We start from the raw sequence: 21,216 nt of genomic DNA, 5'->3' as shown, positions 1-21,216 counted from the left end.
AGCGGGCAGGGCCGGGCCGGGACCGCGGCCACTTGTGCCCCGCCCGCCCCCGGCGGCAGCAGCGCTCACGGGGCGAGGGCCGCCGCGCCCCGGCACGCGAGGGGTCGCGCCGGGGGCGTGGGGAGGTGGGAATGTGGGTAGGGAGGTGGGAATGTGGGTAGGGAGGTGCAGTTTGGTGCCGCACTCCGCCTGAGGAGTTTCCCTGGACTTTGCCGGTCGAGCGCTCCTGGCTGGCAAAGATGCCCCTGGCTCCGGCGTGCGCGGTTCCCAGTGTAGCTCAGTAACCGAGAGACTTCAGCGGCAGTTTGTAGTACGGGTTATTAACGCCTGTCTTTTTTTGTCTTTCATTTTCTTTTTCTTTTTTTTCTTTGCCTTTTCTTTTCTTTTTTTTTTTTTTTTCCCTGTACCTTTTTTCCCCCCTGCCTGGGAGGTTTTCTTTTTGCCAGCAGAAATATCCTGGGAGCAGAGATGGGAGATAAGTGCAAAGCAACTCGCAGAATGGGTTTCTGAATTGGTCTAAAAACCAAGTTTGAGCTTCAGCGAGGGCGCTGGGAAGTCGAAGGCTTCAGTGTCGGTTAGGATAAAGCTTTGAAACAAGAAATTGTGAGAGGAGAATTGTTTGGAAGATGTTAGGACATTGTTTTGAAAATAAATGTTTAACAGTGAGAAGAGAAATGGAGTGCGATTGTAATCTCTAAGTGCTCCAGTTTGAGTATTTCACTTTTTACTGTGGCTGGGCTGACGTATACTGTCATTCTAGGAGTGTGTTGCAAAAACGTTTGTTTAACGTAGGTTAACCACCAGAATGATTTGTATGGTTTCTCTTACTGCATGTCTAAGAGCATTTTGTATTTTATATGTTATTTTGTGTATCGTACACATGCAGAGACTCTAAAGATCCCGTAGGCTATATTTGCATTGTATAATGCATGCAGATAATTGTTTTACCCCGTGACTGATGCGCTTACAATGTGATGCCATATCATATCACACAGAAAACCGGAAAATTAGATTTGTACCACAGGCTAATATTATGGAATTTCTGCTTCAAATGCCATTTGAACAGTGGTATGCCTTTTACAGTGTTGTGTATATTTGTTTTTAATATTGCAGATGCCTTTTGACTGCAAGACTGCTGAAATGCTTTGAGGGCTGCGCCTCCCTTCCTAACCATGAACGGTTCAAAATCACCAGGGCTGGCTGGATTTGGAGTCTTGAGGAACACAACCTGCCACACGGAGAAGAAAATCTCAGTTTTCTTTTCAATAATCTTCATGACGGTGGGAATTTTGTCCAACAGCCTCGCCATAGCAATTCTCATGAAGGCATACCAGAGATTCAGGCAGAAATCAAAAGCCTCCTTTTTGCTTCTTGCCAGTGGCTTGGTTGTCACAGATCTCTTCGGCCACCTCATCAACGGAGCCATTGCAGTGTTTGTGTATGCGTCGGATAAAGACTGGATCCGATTTAACCAGTACAACATTCTCTGCAGTGTTTTTGGCATCTGCATGGTTTTCTTTGGTCTGTGCCCACTCTTCCTGGGCAGTGTGATGGCCGTTGAACGGTGCATTGGAGTCACTAAGCCAATATTTCACTCTACAAAAATGACTTCTAGACATGTGAAAATGATGTTGACTATGGTATGTCTGTTTGCTGTTCTTATAGCTTTGCTGCCTATTCTTAGGTTTAGAGCCTACCAAATTCAAGCATCGAGGACCTGGTGCTTCTATAAAACAGAACATGTTGAGGACTGGGAAGACAGATTTTATCTCTTACTTTTTTCTTGCCTTGGGTTACTGGCCCTTGCTGTTTCATTCTTGTGCAATGCTGTCACAGGAATTACCCTCTTAAGAGTCAAACTTAAAAGTCAACAAAGACAAGGGAGATCTCATCATTTTGAAATGATCATTCAGCTCTTGGCTATAATGTGTGTTTCTTGCATTTGCTGGAGTCCATTCCTGGTAAGAGCCTAATGTGTTTGCCAATGTTTAATGCACATCACTGTATAAAAGTTATACTTTTTTATCTCCAGGTTTTAAAGTGCTTGAGCTGTGGTAACAGCTCTATTTGCTCAATGATACTAATTTTAATGCATATTGTCCATAATGCATGTACCTGTGCATCTATAAAAAACTTGGTAATTATTCTCCATTTCTGAGCATAAACAAAATACATTGAGTAAGCTAAATATATAGGGACTGTGAGGACTGTATTTCCAGTGCTGTGAAGCAGACAATGGTAGCAGAATGGTGGCTAGAATACATTGGAACAAATAGTGAGCTTGTCCACAAATTCAGTGAAATCTTGAAGTGGGAAGTCTTTTTAGTCTGAACTGTGGTTCCTGTAGCTTTTTTATTTACAGCAGCATGTTTGTTGTTCTTTTCACAGTTTACTGCTATACTTGTGAACTGTATTATGGCAGGTAACAGTTAAGCATTTAAAAATCCTCCACTCCATTAACAGGGCGTTAAGGGCTTTGCTTTAGAGTCCTGTTGAGAAACAGGGGTTGGCAGTGGGTTAAAATAACGTTTGGTTTAGCCCTAAGCAAGCTGGGCTTGTAATCTGGACAGCTGACTGGGAGAGCTGCTGTGTGTGGTTGGTGTGCTCTCTCAGCCATCCCAGCTGTATCTTGGGGCTCTGCTGTCACTGCTGTGGCTCTCCCAGAGTGGTAAGTGCTGCTCCTGTTAGGGCACACTCTAAGCCAAAGGAACCAGGATTGTGATACAGGAAAGAATTTGACAGCTGCTGTTGTGTGATGGCTGGTATAAAGCTGTAACTCTTTTTAGTGTAGTAAACCTGTCTGGAGAAAATGAATTTTTTTGCGCAGGTCAGAGAGGTTAAGTTACAAGCTGTATGAAATCTTAACTTCTTTTCTGGAAACAAGGCCCCGTAGTTTTTCAGGGAGATAAATGAGGAGCAGTTTTGGTTTGAGCTAACAAATAGAGACATTTACATCTGAGATCTGTATCAGCTGTATCTCATCTGCTCACTGCCTATGGCAGGGTATGAAGTCACCTGAGTTAGTTCTAAATTAGATACTGATATTAGCCTTGCTGCAGCAGTTGGGTGTATCTGGCAGGTAGCATTTAATTAATCCAGTATCACAGACTTTAAGGAGAGAGTCTGAATATGAATGTCTGCATCTGAAATGCACAAAACCTCTTTCACTTCTATTCATATCACAGAGAATTTTTCTAGTCTTGCTCTGCAGCATAGTTTAAATTCGTGTGGGCTTCTGTCAGTGTCGTGGCTGTAGTGTGGAGAGCATAAACAAAGTTGTCACAGCAGTATAGCAAGTTTTGTGGTGAACTTCCTTCCAGTTACTTCAGACACCTTCTGAAGTTTGTCTGGGGCAAGCCACAGAGTGGTTTTCAAGGAGAGCAACTCAAATGATGACTTTACATTCCATGAAATCCTCTGGTGACATTTATTTTCGGGTAAAATAATTGTTCTCAAAGGTAGGAATTAATTTGGTTTTTAAAAACCCTTCGGTGTCAGAAGACCTATAAACTTTTTTTAATTCAAAAGAGATGCTTCATTTATTCAGCATACGAAGGAACACTAAATTGCAACCACTGTGGTTGTTTTTCAGTGTTGGTAATTTTGTTATGCCTTTCCATTTTTATTAATTGTACTATATATTGTACTAAGGATGGGGTCCTTTGTAGATATTTCCTTTCTTAGCTCTTAGGATCGTAGAGTTTATACCAGTTAATTAATTGAATTACCCAGTCTTTATTTTCATGGCATTCTATTCACTGAATACAAACAGAATTATAAGTGTGGTGTTAATTTAGCAAGATTTTTTGGCCAGCAGTGGGATAAAGCTTTGTCAGGACGTGCTGCCTAAGTGCTGCATTAAAGTGACCCAGGGTTTATCAAAGTGTATGATTTATGATGAATTGCTGATTCAAACCTGCTTATCTGATATATCTTCACCTCTCAGGGCCTTTAATTTGTGAAATGAATTATAGACTATAAATGAATTTATATTCTATAATATAATCAGCATGTACCAAAGTAAGTCTTTCTTGATATGAATATGAGCAGGTGTCCATAGGTGAAATTATCTGGAAAAGGACCTAAATGATTGTTCTTCAATCATTTGCTTCTTAACTTTTATTTTAAACTCAATCTAGAAGTCAGTATTAGTCTTTGAATTGTGAATTTTAACTATGTTCTCTATTCCGAAGAGTACACAGAACAAAATGTTTGTGAGAGTCAATTGCCTCAATGTAAACCAAAGCAATTGGAAACCAAACAAACCTTTGGAAGAGAAAGTGGAGGAAGGCAATGTGGTTTATGCCACATGTGGTTTGCAAATAGGAGAGTTTGGATTCGTTGTGTGATTTCCTGTCTGATGTGGGGGTTTGCTTTGTTTATTTTCCTTCTGCTTTCAGTCTAGTCTGGTGTTATGTCTGTTGATGTATGTGCAGGGCCACCAGAATCAAGTCCAGTACTGTAATTCCACTACAGATTGACTTCACTGTTAGATTTCCAATCAATTCTATGTTTTTTTCCAAGTGCAGTTAATATTCAGACATTGTCACTGTCCTGTGACAAAATCACCTTTAGATGTCATTAGAGTCCCAAGACCCTGGATTGTCCTTTATGGTGTCTGGTGTGGAACTGAACTTGACTTGTGCATCTGCTCAGTGGTAGTGAAGTTGTTTTGATGCCTTTATGTGTGTGTAAATGCATAGATAGCTGACACTTAATATTATAGATAATAATATATTGTGTATAATCAGTCACCACCATTACCTTAAGATTGCTGGAGATGTGTAGCATTTTTCAAAAGCAGAGCCTGTGGTATGGCTTATGTGGAGCTCTGCCTGGAGCTGTTGGACAGGGACTTCCTTCTGAATTTTTTTTTTCCCTTTTGATTTCTTTCCTGAAACTCCATTTCATTTGTTTTTCAAACATGAGCAGTTTTATCAAGTTTTCTGCCACTGTGAGGGAATCTTTCCTTAATGAAGTATGAGAATGAGGGGGAACATTGATCTGCTTTTGAGGAACTGAGAGGGGGAGCGAATTCGCAAAAAAAGGTGACAAGTGAAATTCATGAGTTTTATAATAATATGTGTAGTCAATAATATACATAGTCAATTTGCAGAGGCACATTTGTTCTGACAGTCCAAATAATTTTGCTTTATGGTGGGTAATTCCAGGTAAAGATGTTCTGAAGATAGAAACATCAACTTCTCTGCATAGTGTCATCATTTCTCATCCTTGCTAGAGCCTTAGCCCTTTGCTGGGGGTATGTGAATTTTGCTGGGTAGATTTGATCCCAAGGGGCTGGATTCCCAAAGCAAATAGTTGGGCTGGAGCATTTTGTGACGAGCACCTCTGATGAAATAGATTGTTATATAAAGCTGGTTTTTGGCTGTGACTTGACATCTGGCCTGTCATGAAACGGCTTGGTTTTGGAGCTGTGTTGGTTGTGAGCAAATTCTGACTTCAGTACGTCATATTCTGTAGGGCTTGAGGGATAAACATATTTTAAATTTTGTTTTTTGGAGTAGCAAAGAGAACTGCCTGTAATTGTGGACAGGAGGGATTTATTTTAGAGGAATAGAAAAAGATTGTGATACAGAGAAATTTCTGATTTTTTTCATGTGTGGAACACAGTCATAGCCTGAGAAAAATACTTCTACATTCGAATTATTCTTGTTAAGATCTTTTTCCATGCAGTTATCTGATTAATTTCATTCCAGTTTTACCTCCCCTATACAGCAGAAAATAGCCACTCCTGGTTTTGTTTGTTTTTTTTTTTTTTTTGAAAGGGCTCAGCTGTTCATTTTATACAATTAAATCAACTCTTATTCAGTTGCTTTTTTTACTGCATAGATTAATTTTTTTATCAGTCCCTTCTCATGTAATCTCTTCCCTTTCCAATTTGTTATGCTGACTGTGTCTCTCTGAACTTGCTCTGACTTCTTCTTGTCCTCAGATGCAGTGGGGCTTGATGGCTGGTTTTTGTGCACTTAGGGCTGTGTCCAGCTTAGAATTTACTGAGTCACTTCAGCCTAGAAGCTACTGGAGCTGATCTCAGGGGTCCTTTCAGCAAACATTCTTCTGGAGCTGGTGAGAAGGGCAGCTGTGTGCTAACAGGGAGGCTCTCCTTGGAATACCCTCACCCCAGCCCACCCTGCTTGCTCCATCAGGTATTTTGGGTACTCACAGATCATATGTGCCAAAGGAGGTCACTTTGTTGCAGGTTTTACACTAAGTAAGTTCTAGTTGCATACAGTATAAGGTAGTTTGGTGTACAAGGCAATCTGTGTACATCTCATTTGGGTTGTTTTGCATGTGTAGTCACATCCACACATACACAGTGACTTTGCCAGCAGTTCATACCCCTGTTACCCTTGAAGTCTCTCCCTGCATTCTTGTTTTCTGTCTTTTTTAGTAAGCTGGCAGTTTAAATTTCTGTTCTGCTACCTTATGCTTGTATGTGTGATGGGCATCATGTATTAATAAAGCTCGTTGCTTTATTAATGCTGTTTGTATGCCTTCAACCATTGCTGGTTGTATTGCCCTACTACAAAAGAGTTACTTAAAAATTATTCTCTTACAACTGGTGGTTTTTCATGATCAGAAAGTGCAGCTGAGGAGAAGCAGAGAGGTGTCCCAGGATGCAGGCCCATGCTCTGCCAGTGAGGCTCTTGACACCTGTCCAGCACAGCCCCCCAGATCTCCCCGGTGGCTGCTCTGCAAAAGTGTGTTCTTATCTTACAGGTTTTTAGTCAAAGCTGCAGCCTCTGTGAGCTTGTTGTGCCTGCACAGGCGCTGTCAGCAGGGAGAGTGATCTTTCCTTTTGAAAAAGAATAAGTTAGTCATGTGTTTCTGAAGACTGAAGAAGGAGATATTCTTAAATATGTTTAGCTAACCTTTGCAACTCTGAATGCTGTAGTAAACTTTCAGAGGGAAAAAACTTTGTTGTTTTCAAGATTCAGATTTTAAAGAAGATAATCAGTGATAATTACTATTCTTGTGCTGGCTTTTGGTGTTGAGTTCTTGCTAGAGTGGTTGTCTGCTGACACCATACAGAGATGGGATGTGTTGGCAGATGTTTGTTGGGTCTGGGTGATGCTTCACCCCTGTGGGTTCTTGCTGGATGCTGTCATTGCACCTCTGAGGATGGGTGCAAGCCCATCTCAGGGGCCCACTGCTGCCACAGTGGTTTTAATGAACAAACCAGTTTCAAAGGGAAGGAAAAAAAGGTTTTTGCCAGCAGCAGGCCTGCTAAATACACCTCTATGTCTAGTCCAAAGCATCAATACATTAATGGTTATTGTCGACTGTAGGTAGTTATTTCTCTTCCAGACCTTGCTGTGTCAGAAGAGATCAGGAGGGGCAGTTTGAACGAATAAAATGCTCACTGGGTTCCTCTGGAAAGAAGAATCTCATGAGTTTGCTTGTCTTTCGAGCTACACTAGAGAAAGGGCTCTTGCTCTCCCTCCTGTCGTGATCCTTTGGTTGCTTGCTGGGTTTCCTGATACATCCATTAACACTGTGCAAATTCAATTCCTGTTCTTGCTTGAGTTCTTCCAAATGAGCCTCTGATACTCAGGGTTAAATTGCTGAAAGGTAACTGTCATTGCTGATATTATGGGCCAAAAGGGATTTTGAAATTAATAACTCATTTTAGGATTTAAGAGGAAAGAGAACACTCATTTGAATTGAGGTTTTTGTTAGTCTCAAGACACAAGTGTCTTTCCAGCTTAGTTTCCCCTGGAATAAGGTTTAATCAGCAACTCAGACAATTTGAGTGTGCTTTTGTATGTCCCCATGAAAATATTCCCTGGAAAGAATTTGCAGATGTCTGCAGAGAGAGCAACAGAGTTTAATACAGTGCATTTAAAAATTCAATCCACCTATTCAGATGTGTTTCTATGATACTAGAAACCCTTGGATAAGATGTTCATGCATTTTTTTAGTATTGGTTATAGAGATCTTTTATTTTGAATAAAATGAAAGGCACAGCTGGCAAATTTCCTCCAGGTTAGATGAGAAATGGAATGAGATTAATTTTAGAGTATACCCACCTGAGATGATACTGAATTTCAAAGGTACTGTTTTGCTGTTCAGAATTGGTCTGTTCCTATTTTCCTCTTTTACAGCACATAGAGATCTTACAGGCCTTATCCTTTCTGAGAAATAGGAATCATTTAAAAAAAAATGTTTATAAGTGTGGGCCAGGGCATAGTTTATCACAGAGTGCTTAGAAACTCTATATTAATTGTGGCTATATTTGTAATTCAAGTGTTTACCTCCCTCTCCCAGAAGTCAGGGAGCTGAGCAGTTGAGATCTTCTCTAAACAGGAAAGAAGTGCTGGGGAAGAAATGGATGGTGGTGATAAGTGATGATATGAACCAGGGGAGGAAGAAAGGCTGAGACTGACAGATTGCCCTTTACCAGAGGCTCTTGGGAAAGCATAAATATAGTTTTTGTTATCTGTGTTTACTCGTGCTGTTTGGAAAAACTTATGTAAAGCCTTTTCTGAAAATGCAGTGCCATCAGAATACAATAAGATTGTTTTGGAGGGAAGAAAGTAGGGAAGGCAGGTTGTGAGTCATGTGAGAACGTGGCATTTTCAAAATGATGTTGTTCTGGTTTTCTTTCATAGTTTCTTCCATCTTTATTTTTGAATTTAGATGACATATACCAAATTAAACTATGAAGATCTATAAAATTGAAACACAGTACATTGTTCCAAATAGATGTCAGTGACTATCACAGAAACTTCTGATTTTTTTTTTCCCATTTTGAAGTTACCATCTCAAAAAATCAAATTCTCCAAACTTCACCCAAATAAATTTGCCATTCGTAACCTCTGCTTATTTATTCAGTTGGTAAATTTTTTGGATTCTGTGCTTGATATTAAAAAGTCAGTTTGACATACATTCCATTTTTTGGTATAAGAGAATTCTTCCTGTTTCCTAGATATTACACTTATTCAGGCCTTTCTTACTTGAAAATGTCATACACTGCATAACCATCTTTGGAAAATGTCATACACAGCATAACCATTTTTGGATAGTTATTTTAGGAAAGTTCTCTTTCCTGAGTATCTAAACACCTTAAATGGTAAAGTTGTTGCTGAAAAGTCTCAGGGACAAATACACTCACATGGAGCAACTCCACAAAGTCCTTCACCCTTCCCAGATTTAATGGCAGACTTCAGGGTGTGATATAGATTCATGTATTCTGAGAGATAATTATGGTGTTAATTCACAACTTTAGTTTGGCATGGTGTTGATAAATGCTTTCTAGTAGAAGTTGGTTGTCTCAGGAATACTGCAGAACGTGTGAATGTCTGAGAGGAATTGCTGAATTGCAGTTTTTGTTGCAAGCTCACCGGGCTGGAGGGTGCCTGTTCCTGGTGTGCCCATCCCCAGCAGAGCAGGAGCTCTGTCCCATTTTGAGTTCTGTGGATGTGCTTTTAGGAACAGCAGTGGCCAGGTAGCAGGACATTGCAGAAAGGTTTTGACCTGTGTTATGACCAATGTTAGGACATGAGGATGAAGACACTTGTGCTGGGAAGGATGTGACCAGCTATGCTCCCACCTGCTTCACTGCATGGAGAAAGAGCAGGTGAAGCAGGAAGGAGGTGAGGATCCATGTGAGTAGTGGAAATTTGGGTTAGGATTTACAGTTCATTAGTGAATTGGAAATAAAATTGAATCTGTGTTTTACCTGGAGCGTGCTTGCACAGAAGTACTGAGAAATAAATCACTCTTAGATGGAGACAATTTTTCTGTTCCCTCCTCCACCTGAGTGGTCCAACTGCAAAACAGTCCCTTTCAATTTATTTGACAATACTAAAGAAAAATGTGATTGTGAGTTGTATATTCCAGGTTGGTAAATATATTGCTAATATGGCCTTGATATTTCTGTTCGTGGCTTCTCAGTTTACTTCTCCAGAATGATATATAGAATAAGTCACTTTAACAAAGGTGATTTAAAAAAGACCAACAACATGAAAGCAACAGATCATGTCTTCCTTTGCCTCTAGCCAGGTTTTCAAACACTGCAAATCAGATAGCACCAAGTCATTAGGTGACTGTGACTCTAATCAGTCTTCAAGAAGGACAAGGGTGCCAAGGGAGGTTTAGATCAGAAATTAGGAAAACACTTCTTCATTGAGAGGGTGATCTGGCATTGAAATGGGCTGCCCAGGGAAGTGCTGGAATCACCATCCCTGAAAGTGTTCAAAAGGCATGTGGATGTGGCACTTGGGCATATGGTTTAGTAGTGAACATGGTGGTGCTGAGGAAATGGTTGGACTTGATGATCTTAGAGGTCTTTTCCAACCTTAATGATTCTGTGACATTCTATGATATTCAAGAAGATTTCGTTTTCCTCCACCGTGTATGTTGCATCCATGATAAACATAAAATATAATTACAACTGAACATACCTTTTTTTTTTTTCCCTCCTACACCCATACAAGGAACACCATCATTTCTCAGATACTCAAGCTGAATGTCTGACTCTCCACTGGTAGAAAATAGAGTAGGTTTTTCACTTTTTTTAGACCTGTTGTTAATAGAGGTCTTGCAGGCTTGGTCACACATCAAAGCTATCTGCATTCCTGAATTCTAGAAGAGGTGAAAAGGCCACTATGTATCATGACTGACTCACTCTGAAATTCTTCTCTCCCTTCATTTAACACTTCTAATATGTCTGGATATCTCTGGATTTGGTGGTACTTGCCCTGAAAACCACTGGGTGTGTGACATTCCTCTGAAACCAGGGAGTGACCTGTCCAAGGAACCCTTAGAGAGTTCAGCCTAACTCTTAGATTCTTAGACAAAAGAAACACATCAGAGAGAATTTAAAAAACTGGCCAGGTAAGAACTGGCAGATCCTGCATTCCCAGTGGAGCATCTTCATGCTCTGAAAGACAGAAGTGGAAGATTTGCCTCTGGTTGCTGAATCTATGTTGTATCTCTCCTCAGGTTGTCTGTATATTGTCCTTTCTTTCTGTATTCAGACAGTTCTCTTTCTCCCAAGTATTGAGTGTTATTTGTGATTCTTTCTTTGGGCATTTGTCAGGTATTAGTGAGAGAAGTTTTGTTACTCCTAAATAAATTAGACTATTTATTTAACCATTAAAAATGGGATTTTTTTTCCCAAATGAGTGTGAAAACCTGGAAAAGCAAAGCAACAAAAGAGAAGGAATAGATTATTTCCAGGATTTGAAGCTTTACCCAGCTGACCTTAATGGAAGAATAAGTATGAATATGTATAGTCCTTGCATCCCTGAACACTTAAGGATGTCCCTTATTATGCAGGGTAAGAAATACTCTGTTGTTTTCTAGCCCTTACAGTTGTCCTGTAAAGTTCCTCTCAGCGTTGGAGGGTAAAGAATGTTTTAATTTTATGTGTACAATTAATTTTTTTGTGCAAGATATTTTGGTTGCAGGCCTTGTTCTTAGGCAGGAACACATTCCTCACGCCATGGAATCAGGCCTTCCTGTAACTTTAAAACATGTAGCTCAGGAAACAGGTTGTTTATTTGACTTTGGTGTGTTTGCTGTGTCTTTTCATGGTGAAGTGAGTTATTTACTCTTTCCAATGCTAGAATCTTTTCTACCCTTATCCACAAAGCTTTCCTTTCAAATTAAGCTGTGAGAGTAATTACATTACCAGCTAGTTGAAGCAAAGTATTTCTAATTTTGACTGGGAGGAAAGGAAATAAGGAAAAAGGGCTGTCAAACCATAGATAGAAATATTTGGATTATTTAGGAGGAACAAAGAGAAGTGGCCTGGAATGCTTCATTCAAGCCCAGCCTGAATTTATGCTACTGCAAAACAGATGCAAATAGGTAGTGTCTAAGGGGAAAGCTGACAGAAAATAAAGTCTTCACTTTCAGTTAATGTTTGCAAGTTTATATGCAAAAAACCCCAACACCTTCTGTTTACGAGGCTTACTTCATAATTGCATTCCTGCCTTTTATAGAGCATGATAATGCCAAAGGCATTTAATAAAATACAAATAGTGAGTATAATATTGTGGCACTTCACGGTTTTTTTTTCAGTAATTTTCAGATATCTTTGCGTACAGAAAAATCTCATTTCAAGAAGTTTACAAAGGTTTGTTCAGAACACAGAATCAGAGAATCACAGAATCAGTGGGGTTGGAAAAGCCCTCTGAGCCCCATCGAGTCCAACCCTTGATCCAACCCTGCCGTGGTTCCCAGCCCATGGCACTGATGCCACATCCAGTCTCACCTTAAACACCCCCAGGGATGGTGACTCCCACAATACCTCCAGGTTTGTGCAGCTCCATTTTAAGGGGAGCAAATATGGAGTGCACAGAGGCTAAATTTCTGTAAAATAATTTGGCAATCCCAGCTGCCTCTGGTAATTCAAATCCTTTCTGGCGGTTTCTCATTTGGGTTCTCTTCGGATTCTGTTTTTCCTGTGATCCTGACAGGGGAAAGGTCTTTCTCAGACTTGCTGTTTTTATCAGGATAATAATCAAACTTACACATTTAAGGATGTATATCATGGCAGGTAGTAATCACCATCCTTGATTTACCTGTTTTGGACCAGAACTTGATTTTGGGAGTTAGACACAGATTTTTCCCCAGCTGAATAGTGAGCCAGTGGATCCACTCTTAATTTTTGGCATTACTACTTTGCCACAGAAGTACACATGAGAGAAAAGGAGATTGCCTTGTTCTGCTGCTACTTCTCAAGAGCTGAACCTGCAAAACTTTCCACAAGGAATTATTGTGTGTGCTGTTAAAAGTACCCTCTGGACTTCAGTGTGAAGGAAAGCTTGCTCACGTATTTTTTCATCTACAATTCCTTTTTAATTTGACATTTTCTATAAAAGTACTGTGCTCAGTTAAAATTTAACTGCTGGGCTGAACGATCATCTGGCATATAAAAGTTGAAGACACGGTTCACGTTTGTCTTTTGGAAAGAGAAAGGAAAACATTAGGGGAAGAACACGTTGCAGATCGAGAACATAAAAAGCATTATGTGGCATAAGTAGAACAGTGTGTGCACTAACATTTTGATGGCAGGAGTAGTGCACTGCATATTTCTTGGAAGCCCTTGTTTTTACCCTGACTTACAGAATCACATAAAAAAGAGAGTGAAGCATGCTCAGCTTTGTTGCAACAAATGTGTGGTTTATATACTGCAAGATCTGTATAACAAATGATACGGGCAATTTGCTCTCAGTGTTTCAAATAGCTGTTCTCAGGAGATATAAAACAGTACATAAAATGTGAAGATTCAATGCATTTTTAGCTCTCTCTCCCCCTATTTTGCAATTTTTTTTTTTCTTAAAGTTTGTGTTTATAGAGTGCTACGAAGTGGCATCTTGTGTGATCTCTGGCCTATTAGCAGGCTGCAGCTTCTTTTGTAGCATGAGTAATGGAAGTTCCAAAAACTTCTGGAAATTCAGGATAAGTATACATTGTTTTGTTTCCATGGAGTGGGACAGGATCAGTAAAGTTCTGCCTTGAGCCCTGTGTGGTTTAGGAGAAGGGGATTTGCACCTCTGGGTTCAGTGTAGGCCTTAGTGACAAAATATAAATACTCTGCAAAGACTGAAAAATCCATGGACTTTATTCCATCAATAGAAATCTTCCGAACTGCTCGTAAGGAAATCCAAAGGAAGAGGAAGAGGTTTGGGAGGGTCTGCAAGGTTCCCACAGGGAAGTGGAGCCCGAGGGCTGAGCCGCAGAAGACGAGAGTTTCTGATATTTGTCCACTCTACTTTCCATGTCAGTCTCTTGGTGACTGTTTTTTTTCCAGTTTCCTGAAGTCAAGGATAGAACCTGGATTTAGAGCCTAAGCACTGAAATGCATCAAAGGAGCATTTTTGTCTTATTTCCTAACCGGCTGTGAAGTCTGCTGCTTGTTTGGACAGGCTGTCCTTGAGGACTAACGGGAATGTGACTGAGCAGCACAGCCATTCAGCCCGTTAGCTGTTCTCCTGGAGCTCCAGTTGGAGGGGAAATTAAATTAAATTAGTGCTGTTTACGTTTGGAGAGTGGTGTGAAGCTTTGGAGCGGAGTTTTTTCGGTTTGTTGCACTGAGCTTTGTGCCCCGGGGAAATGGCAGTTCTCTGGTGCTCTCTGCTTGGTGCAAAACTGAAGAAGTCAACAGTTTCAAAATGGTTTTAAAAAATTTTCCATCAGGCTTCCTGGATCTTGCAAAGCGAGCCTTGGTTTTAGTGAAGCTTAAAGTTGGACAGAAAGTATGGAGTTTAATGTATTGTGTCAAGTCCTTGCTTGACACAACTTTCATTTCTCTTAATTTTTAGATACAGGGAATTCTCAGGTCTTTCCTTAAACCAGTAAGGGCTAATATGAGTCAGGATAACTTTATATCTTACAAGCAGGTACCCTTGGTTTAAAAAAATTGCTTTTAGAGTTGTGCTTTTATAGTTCCTTTTCTAAAGAAAGTTTGAATTGTCTTGGTTACATCATTTCTTTTTTATTTTATTTTTTTTTTTTTTACAAACCAGGGAGACACACTACAGCTGTGTTCATATAAACATTGAATAAATCAGCAAAGTGCTACTTGGATTCTTACATTTCTAAATAGGTTAGAAAACGTCACAAGTTACATTTATTATTTACCAGCTGGAGATTAATTTTTTGAGTCATACTGCTGAATCTGCATGAATAGGAACTTGTGCACATCAAAGGCAATTAAATATGATGCAATTGCATTTCCTTTCCCACTTCCCCATTTGTGTACTTCTGGCTACAGGGAACAGAATTCCCTTGTCAGAGTAACCTGGTGGATCTACAGGGAAGGAAAAAAGTCTTTGCATTGGTTTCCTGACTTAATTATTGCCCACTATTAGTCAAATAAGAAGGAAAGAAGTGGCCTTTTGTGCCTGCAGAGGTGGTCCTGCTCTCAGAGCTCTGCTTGCAGTTCCTGAGCTGGTGACTTGAGCCAGTTCAGTGGCACAAGTGTCTCGTGCCCAGGGAGCAAATACAGGCTGTCTGCTGTGTTTTTTGCTTCAATGGAATCCTTACCTAAAATCTGGGAGTGTATTAGTCCTTTTTTGTAACTTACAGTTTCAAACTGACTTTGGAACAGTATCATAAGAATTTAAATGCAAAGAAACCAATTGACTGTGAAAATGTGATTTGGTATTTATTAACAACAAATGAATTTTGAAGTCCATCAAGAAGCAGGTTAGGAAGCTGTATGTCTGAATTAAGTCAAGCATGAGCTGTGTGGGATAAGGATGTTGGTCTGTGAGCTCTGTTGAGCTCCCATTTGCTGCCCAGTCCTACTTGAATGAGTAAGGAATATTCTGAGTTTGGCTTGTGGTATTAGACCTCTAATAAATAAAATGTAGACTGCCCTGAAAAAACATCCCCTGCAGAATCCAAAGGAGTTGTTCAAGTTTGGGTGGGCTACTGATGTCAGAGAGGAATGTGCCCAGTGGTTGTGGGGTGAAAAGCAGATTCAGGGAACTGGCTGGTGTTTGTGTTGGCTTGGTGCTCAGACATTCCTCCTCCTCCTCCTCCTCCTCACACCGCTTCCCAGCTGTGGTTCTGTCAGTCCTACCAGATTCCTTAGCAGTGTTCCTGGGGGATTTCTGTACTGCTCCCATAGATGCCACACAGAAATGGTCAATCTGATGCTTAATCAAGCAAGTTCAGTGTCCTTTTATGCATTCACTTTGTTCCACTCAAGTTTAGACTCAGATGTGGTGACCTGCAAGCTATAGGTAGGGTCTGGGAATGAAGAGAAGCGTTTAAAAAGGAGTAAAATAGGTTTGCTGGAATATTGAGCTTTAGTTTTCTCTCATCATTCATTTGAGGCTTTTTTGTTGCTGGTGTTTTTTTGTTTATTTTTTTCCCCAATGTATCTTTTTGAAAATACAGCTTTCTGCACTTGGACAGACTGACCCTACCTTTCATGGCCCAATTGATCAGTGTACTCATAGCATCAGTTTGTAAAATACCCTGTTTCTTGGTTAAATAACTGTCGCTTTAAAGGCTTTGGAACTGAAAGCCTTACAGTGTTTCATCTTTCTACCAAAAAAGTCTTCGTGTGCTTTGAACATTAATGGGAGAGAGATATAATTTACCACCTTATGGCAAGATTCCTGGCTTTGCAGATCAGGCTTTCCTCACACAGGAACTCAGGACCGGAACCCATCTGTGTCTCCACTGGCAAGAGGAGGGGTGTTGGTGGCTTTTGTCACCATGGCTTAAATTTCCCTATAAACCTCTAAATCCTCCGGTGTCAATAAATTATGTTCTATTGCAGCTTAAAACATATGAATCTTCTTGCTGAAAGCAAGCTGCTTTATTCCTTCTGTAGCCTTTAATTAGGAAGATGTGAAAAAACCTTTCATAAAAATGTTCTGACCTGCTAGTGGCCTCTGTCCTTGAAAAAACCCATCCCTGGAACAGTCTTGGCATGCTTTGTTAGCTCAACTTCTGGATTAAGTTTTTATTTCTTGCTCAAATCAGTCCCTGGTTTTGGAGGGTATTCCCTGGCTGGTTGCCATCATCTGCTCAAAGTTCAGCAGAAGTAATTCAGCAGAGACATGTGTGTGTCCTGTGTAAAACATGAGAGGATTTCCAGGATGATAAATGTTATATGCCTGACAGAATTCACATTGCAACTGGGAGGCATTGATGGTGTGAAGGTGTGAAGATCGAGACGAAGCTGAAACGATTTCACTCATTTACGTGCTCTCTTGGTGTATTTTTATTTTTTAATGTGTAATTTTAAAATATTCCGTTTGCAGGTGATTTGTGTGCTCTCTTGGCGTATTTTTTTTTTGATGCATAATTTTAAAACATTCCATTTCCAGGTGACCATGGCCAGGATTGGGATTAACGAGAGCCGCTCGAAGGAGACGTGCGAAACGATCCTTTTCGCCCTCCGAATGGCCACGTGGAACCAGATTTTAGATCCCTGGGTGTACATTCTCCTCCGGAAGGCCGTGCTCAGGAACCTGTACAAGATCACGAGGGGCTGTTGTGGCGTTCACATGGTGAACTTGCACGTGTGGGAGCTCAGCTCCATCAAGAATTCTTTGAAGGTCGCGGCGATATCCGAGTCGCCGAGTTCCAAACAGATAAACCCGCGGCCGCTCAGCTCGAGGGGACAGTGAAGTTTAACACAGTCTGAAGAGACAGTGGAGGCAACGCTCGTGCACGGGCAGTACCTTGAAGTGAATTCCAAGGCTCAATGCTTTGGCACATTGTGAGTGGTTTGCTGTTGTTGCTCACCGGTTTGATATTGCTACTCCAAAAGATGCCCTGGAATGTTTTAATTCTTTCTGGAATACGTCCCTTCCAAAACTGGTAGTGGAATGATAAGTCATCCATATTTCTCCTTCCGGGTACTAAAGTGAACAGGGCTCCTTATAATACTCCCCACCAAACCTTGGAGGGCTTCTTAAGACTGGATGCGAGTGCAAAAGTGTTCTCCAAGGTGATTTTTGAAAGGAGTAGATTTTCTCTACACCAAATCCTTTGCAGAGTCACTTCTTTCTAGGATAAAGTCCAGTGTCCTTTCCATAAGGGTAGTCTTTGCTTCTAGGCATTGAATTTACCAATTGTGTATGTAAAAGACATTTTGCTTGTTCCTAGTTTATGAAATGATCCACTTTGCTTGGTTCATTGATTTGACCTCTTGACTATTCCATGAGTTTTTGGGGAGAGCTGCAAGCTTCATCAGTGTAAGTGTTCCTTTCAGCTCACTGACAAAACCCAAGGTTTCCTGTGGGAACACAGGAGCAGATCAGCTCAGCTTGCTTAGTTACATTTTCAGATTCGTTGGTGAGTTTTTAGTCCTTTCAACAAATTTTGTTGAAACGACCAGACATAAAACAGTGGTTGTAAAAATAGGTTTTCCCCTCCCTCCCAGAACTGAAGGACAATTCTGGAAGTGTTCCCCTAGTGCACATACTGAAATGCTCATGTGGTACATCTGCTTCATTTGTTAAAAGGTCACATGTGTCTCGTGAAAATGTGTGTGACCAAATGAACACCTCTGCAGGGAACTGCTTTGGGAACATGGTTTTGTTTGTGAAAGCCGAATGCTCAGTTTTTGCAGGGTCTGTGTCTGAAGAGCTGAGAACATTCAGTATATTTGAAGGTACCAGAAGGTTTCCAGGACTTCACACAAAAGGCCCTTCACCTATAATGCTGCTAACAGAAGCTTTGGTTTTTGTGACTGTATGCTGTTCAGAAGCAAAAAAATGAGAGGTGTTGTTTTAGGATAAAAAGATCTATTTTATTTTTATCTACTTAACTTCAAATAACTACATTAGTGAAGTGTTGTTATATTTGAACAAAGTAGTTAAAAACAGATTCACCAAGAGAACAGTCTGAGGGACCAAAACTATTCACAAAGTACAAATTCATGTTGTACGTGAGAATAGTTTAAGTCAGAAAATAAAAACCCAAAAGGTGTAAATATTTCAATTTTTTTTTTAAGCTATTTCCTTTTTGTTTTAAAAAAGTTGAAAAATAAGTGGGTTAAATAACCCTGTAATGAAATGGCTTCATTTACCCTAAAGAATTTCTGTATGTGATTTATTTTCTCAGTCGTGGAGCTGATAAGCCGTGGACAGATTTGATGCTGGTATAAGTTCTGCACTGTTGCTTCACGTGGGTTCTGCTGAAATCTGGAGGCATTCACTCAGTGCTCAGTTTGGCTTTTTCATTTTGTAGAGTGTGATGTCAGTGTATCTGTTGATGTAAATTATTTGTTCCTTATGGGAGATTGTTGTTTTAGCAGCTGCAAAAAAAAAATGTTGGTCTGTAAGTTGTTGAGATGTTTGATCGGTGAATGAAGCTCAACAATGTTCCATTTTGTTGTGTGAATAAATGTAGCTTGTGTAGTTCAGACTGGTTGACTTGCAAAGCAAACAGAAGTTTATATGTATATGTGATTTCTTATATTTTGTGTACTAATACCTATTGAATGTAAATTGTAAAGCCTCATTAAAGTTATCAAACTGTATCGTGAGTGTTATGGTATTTTTGTGTAACAAAAGAGATCCAAAGTTGTTAAAAATAATACTTATGACAAAAAACCTCACACTGGATTCAAGACAGGAGGTGATAGGAGGTGCTAGTGTTTGAACACTTTGCTGTCTGAGGCCGGACAGGTCAAGTTCTGATGACCCATTCTCAGAAAATGCAAATAGAAGAGGAGCTGAGGGAGTTCGGTGTTTGAGACAAAAGTATTTTTATCCAAATACCTGCCAACATGTTTCACATACGCTGTGAATCCTGGAAAAAATGGGAGTTTTGCTGTTAATATTTTGTCTTGCTCTGTGGTGTGACAGCCTGCAGAGGCAGCTCAGGGTGCAGCCACCTGAGGATCTGTTACCCCTGAAAGCCATTGGATTATCCTTGTGTTCCACTCACAGGAGAGCCAACAACGTGCTGGGCTGGAGGATTAGTTATATATTTTATGGAATATGAGATTATAAAAAAAAACCAAAAACCTGTGGGATGGCTTCACATTAGGATCTGAGTGCTGCCCAGGCAGGGAGCAAAGGACAGTCTGCTTAGCAGTGTGCTGATGATCTGGGTAACGATGTGAGCAGTCATGAGCTGCCTATTTACTGCTGGCAATAATTAGTGCCTCCAGAGCAGGCAGGGGCAATAAGTGCTCTGGTGGGAAGAAAGTGAATCTCATTTCTGACTAATGACCAAAGAAATCCTCAGGGTGGGAGAATATTTTAACCTAATTGGGATCTTAAGCAATGGCAGGCTGTATGAGGGAGCACATTATCCTAAAATGAGGTCCTAGCCTGGGCTCAATAAACGTGCTGAAGCAAAGAAACCATCAGTAACCAGTTGCTCATCACAGGGATTATGCAAATATCTGTAGTTTGTTACCTGGATACAAAGATAGAGAGCAAGGTTCAAGGCCTTTTAGATCTGATTCTTGAGACAAAGTGTCCACCTTGTGTGTTTTTATTAGTTTAGTCTGATGTGTTGGGAACAATTTCAGGAATGGCAGTACGTGCCAGTTTTGTAGCCATGGAGATCCTTTAGAACAAGATGTTGGGACCTTTTGGATGTGCCAATACACTGCTCCAGGATGTTCCTGGTAGCACAGCACTCCACTGAGTAGCAGCATAGATTGGCGTGAGATTTAATGCTCAAAACTTGGGTCCTGGGAAAAGTGCACAAATCCAAGGGGATTTGCAACACCTGTTGTGACTTCTGTTGCATCCTAAAGAAAACCCAGATGCTTTTCAATTCAAACTTCTGCAACCTGTCACCATTAAAAATGGCAAAGCTGCTCTTGCACTTCAGCAAGCAGTGACTTTCAGTTAAGTGTTGCTGCATTATACTGAGGGAAGTATTTAATCCTTGAACAGACATTGTTTTGCTGCTGAATGTGAGTTAATTTTGATACTCTCTGGGAAATTTTTAAATACTGGTAGTGTAATGCTGTGTAAAAAGTGAGATAAAAGAGGGGCTGTTCAATATGAGCCAGTTGCATTTTGTGTTCTGGAGATAACCCCGAGTTTACTGCTATGTGATGAGGAGTAGCTGCAAGGAAGAAAAACAATTAGGAGTTCCAACACCCCCTGGCCAGCTAGTATTGAGTGCCTATCTCAGATGGAAAATGTTGCATGTTAATGCTGCGTTGATTGGTTCAGTAACAACATGCTTTGTATTCTCATAAAAATGACTTTTCAGAGGTGTGTTGCTCCTTAACCAGTGGATGCAGCGATGTGGGGAACGGTGGTGACAGGTGTTGTGTGTCTCACACATTCTTGTCTTCAACTCTGGAGCTGGGTAAACAATGGGGGAAATGCCATATTTGATTCTCTGCAGAGAACAGCCACTATCAGAGCTTGGTTTCTGATGGTCATTGATACATCCAGTTGGATGATTTGGACAGAGACCTTTTTCTGTTGTAAATGTAGCAATTCAGACTATCAAGTAAATGGCTTCTTCTGCACCAAAATGTTTGTTTGCTGTTGATTTTACTCAGCTGTTTTGTGAACCCATGCCCTTGGTGGGAGGAGGTCAGGCTGGTGAGCAGGATCTACACTTGCTGATTATTATAGGATTCTTAAATGTAACTCACAGATTCATTAACTCATACCTTCTGCAGGCTTTCCCAAGCTTTCCTAGTTATTCAAACTAATTAGGTCACAAATAATTCTTTTGGTGAAGGCTGAAAGACAAGGACAGTTGTAAATCTTTCTCATCTGTTCCTGGTTC

General features: G+C 40.5%; 1 protein-coding gene across 4 annotated transcripts; it reads left to right on the top strand.

Annotated features, from left to right (window-relative positions):
• The first annotated feature begins 201 nt into the window (after positions 1-201).
• On the top strand, positions 202-18,982 carry PTGFR (prostaglandin F receptor). 4 transcript variants are annotated; one of them, XM_018083791.1, is made up of 3 exons: positions 202-310; positions 1,114-1,640; positions 16,824-18,982. In XM_018083791.1, exons 2-3 carry the CDS (start codon positions 1,173-1,175, stop codon positions 17,124-17,126), a joined length of 771 nt encoding a protein of 256 aa, XP_017939280.1. In that variant the 5' UTR covers positions 202-310; positions 1,114-1,172; the 3' UTR covers positions 17,127-18,982. The 4 variants fall into 4 exon arrangements, with proteins under 4 accessions (XP_017939280.1, XP_017939277.1, XP_008924204.1 ...); XM_018083788.1 differs by having other exon boundaries at positions 1,114-1,961; XM_008925956.2 differs by lacking the exon at positions 202-310 and adding an exon at positions 470-574.
• Positions 18,983-21,216: the final 2,234 nt, after the last annotated feature.

The sequence above is a fragment of the Manacus vitellinus genome, unplaced genomic scaffold, assembly GCF_001715985.3.
Source record: "Manacus vitellinus isolate BGI_N305 unplaced genomic scaffold, ASM171598v3 scaffold_67_pilon, whole genome shotgun sequence".
NCBI lineage: Eukaryota > Metazoa > Chordata > Aves > Passeriformes > Pipridae > Manacus > Manacus vitellinus.
The sequence above is the reverse complement of the archived record's forward strand: the minus strand, read 5'-3'. Positions and strand labels throughout refer to the sequence as shown.

Coding starts and splice junctions, on each gene's coding strand:
- PTGFR (XM_018083788.1), top strand. CDS start 1,173: ATGAACGGTTCAAAATCACCAGGGCTGGCTGGATTTGGAGTCTTGAGG. Junction 1,962..16,823: donor TTTGCTGGAGTCCATTCCTG/GTAAGAGCCTAA, acceptor TTCCATTTCCAG/GTGACCATGGCCAGGATTGG.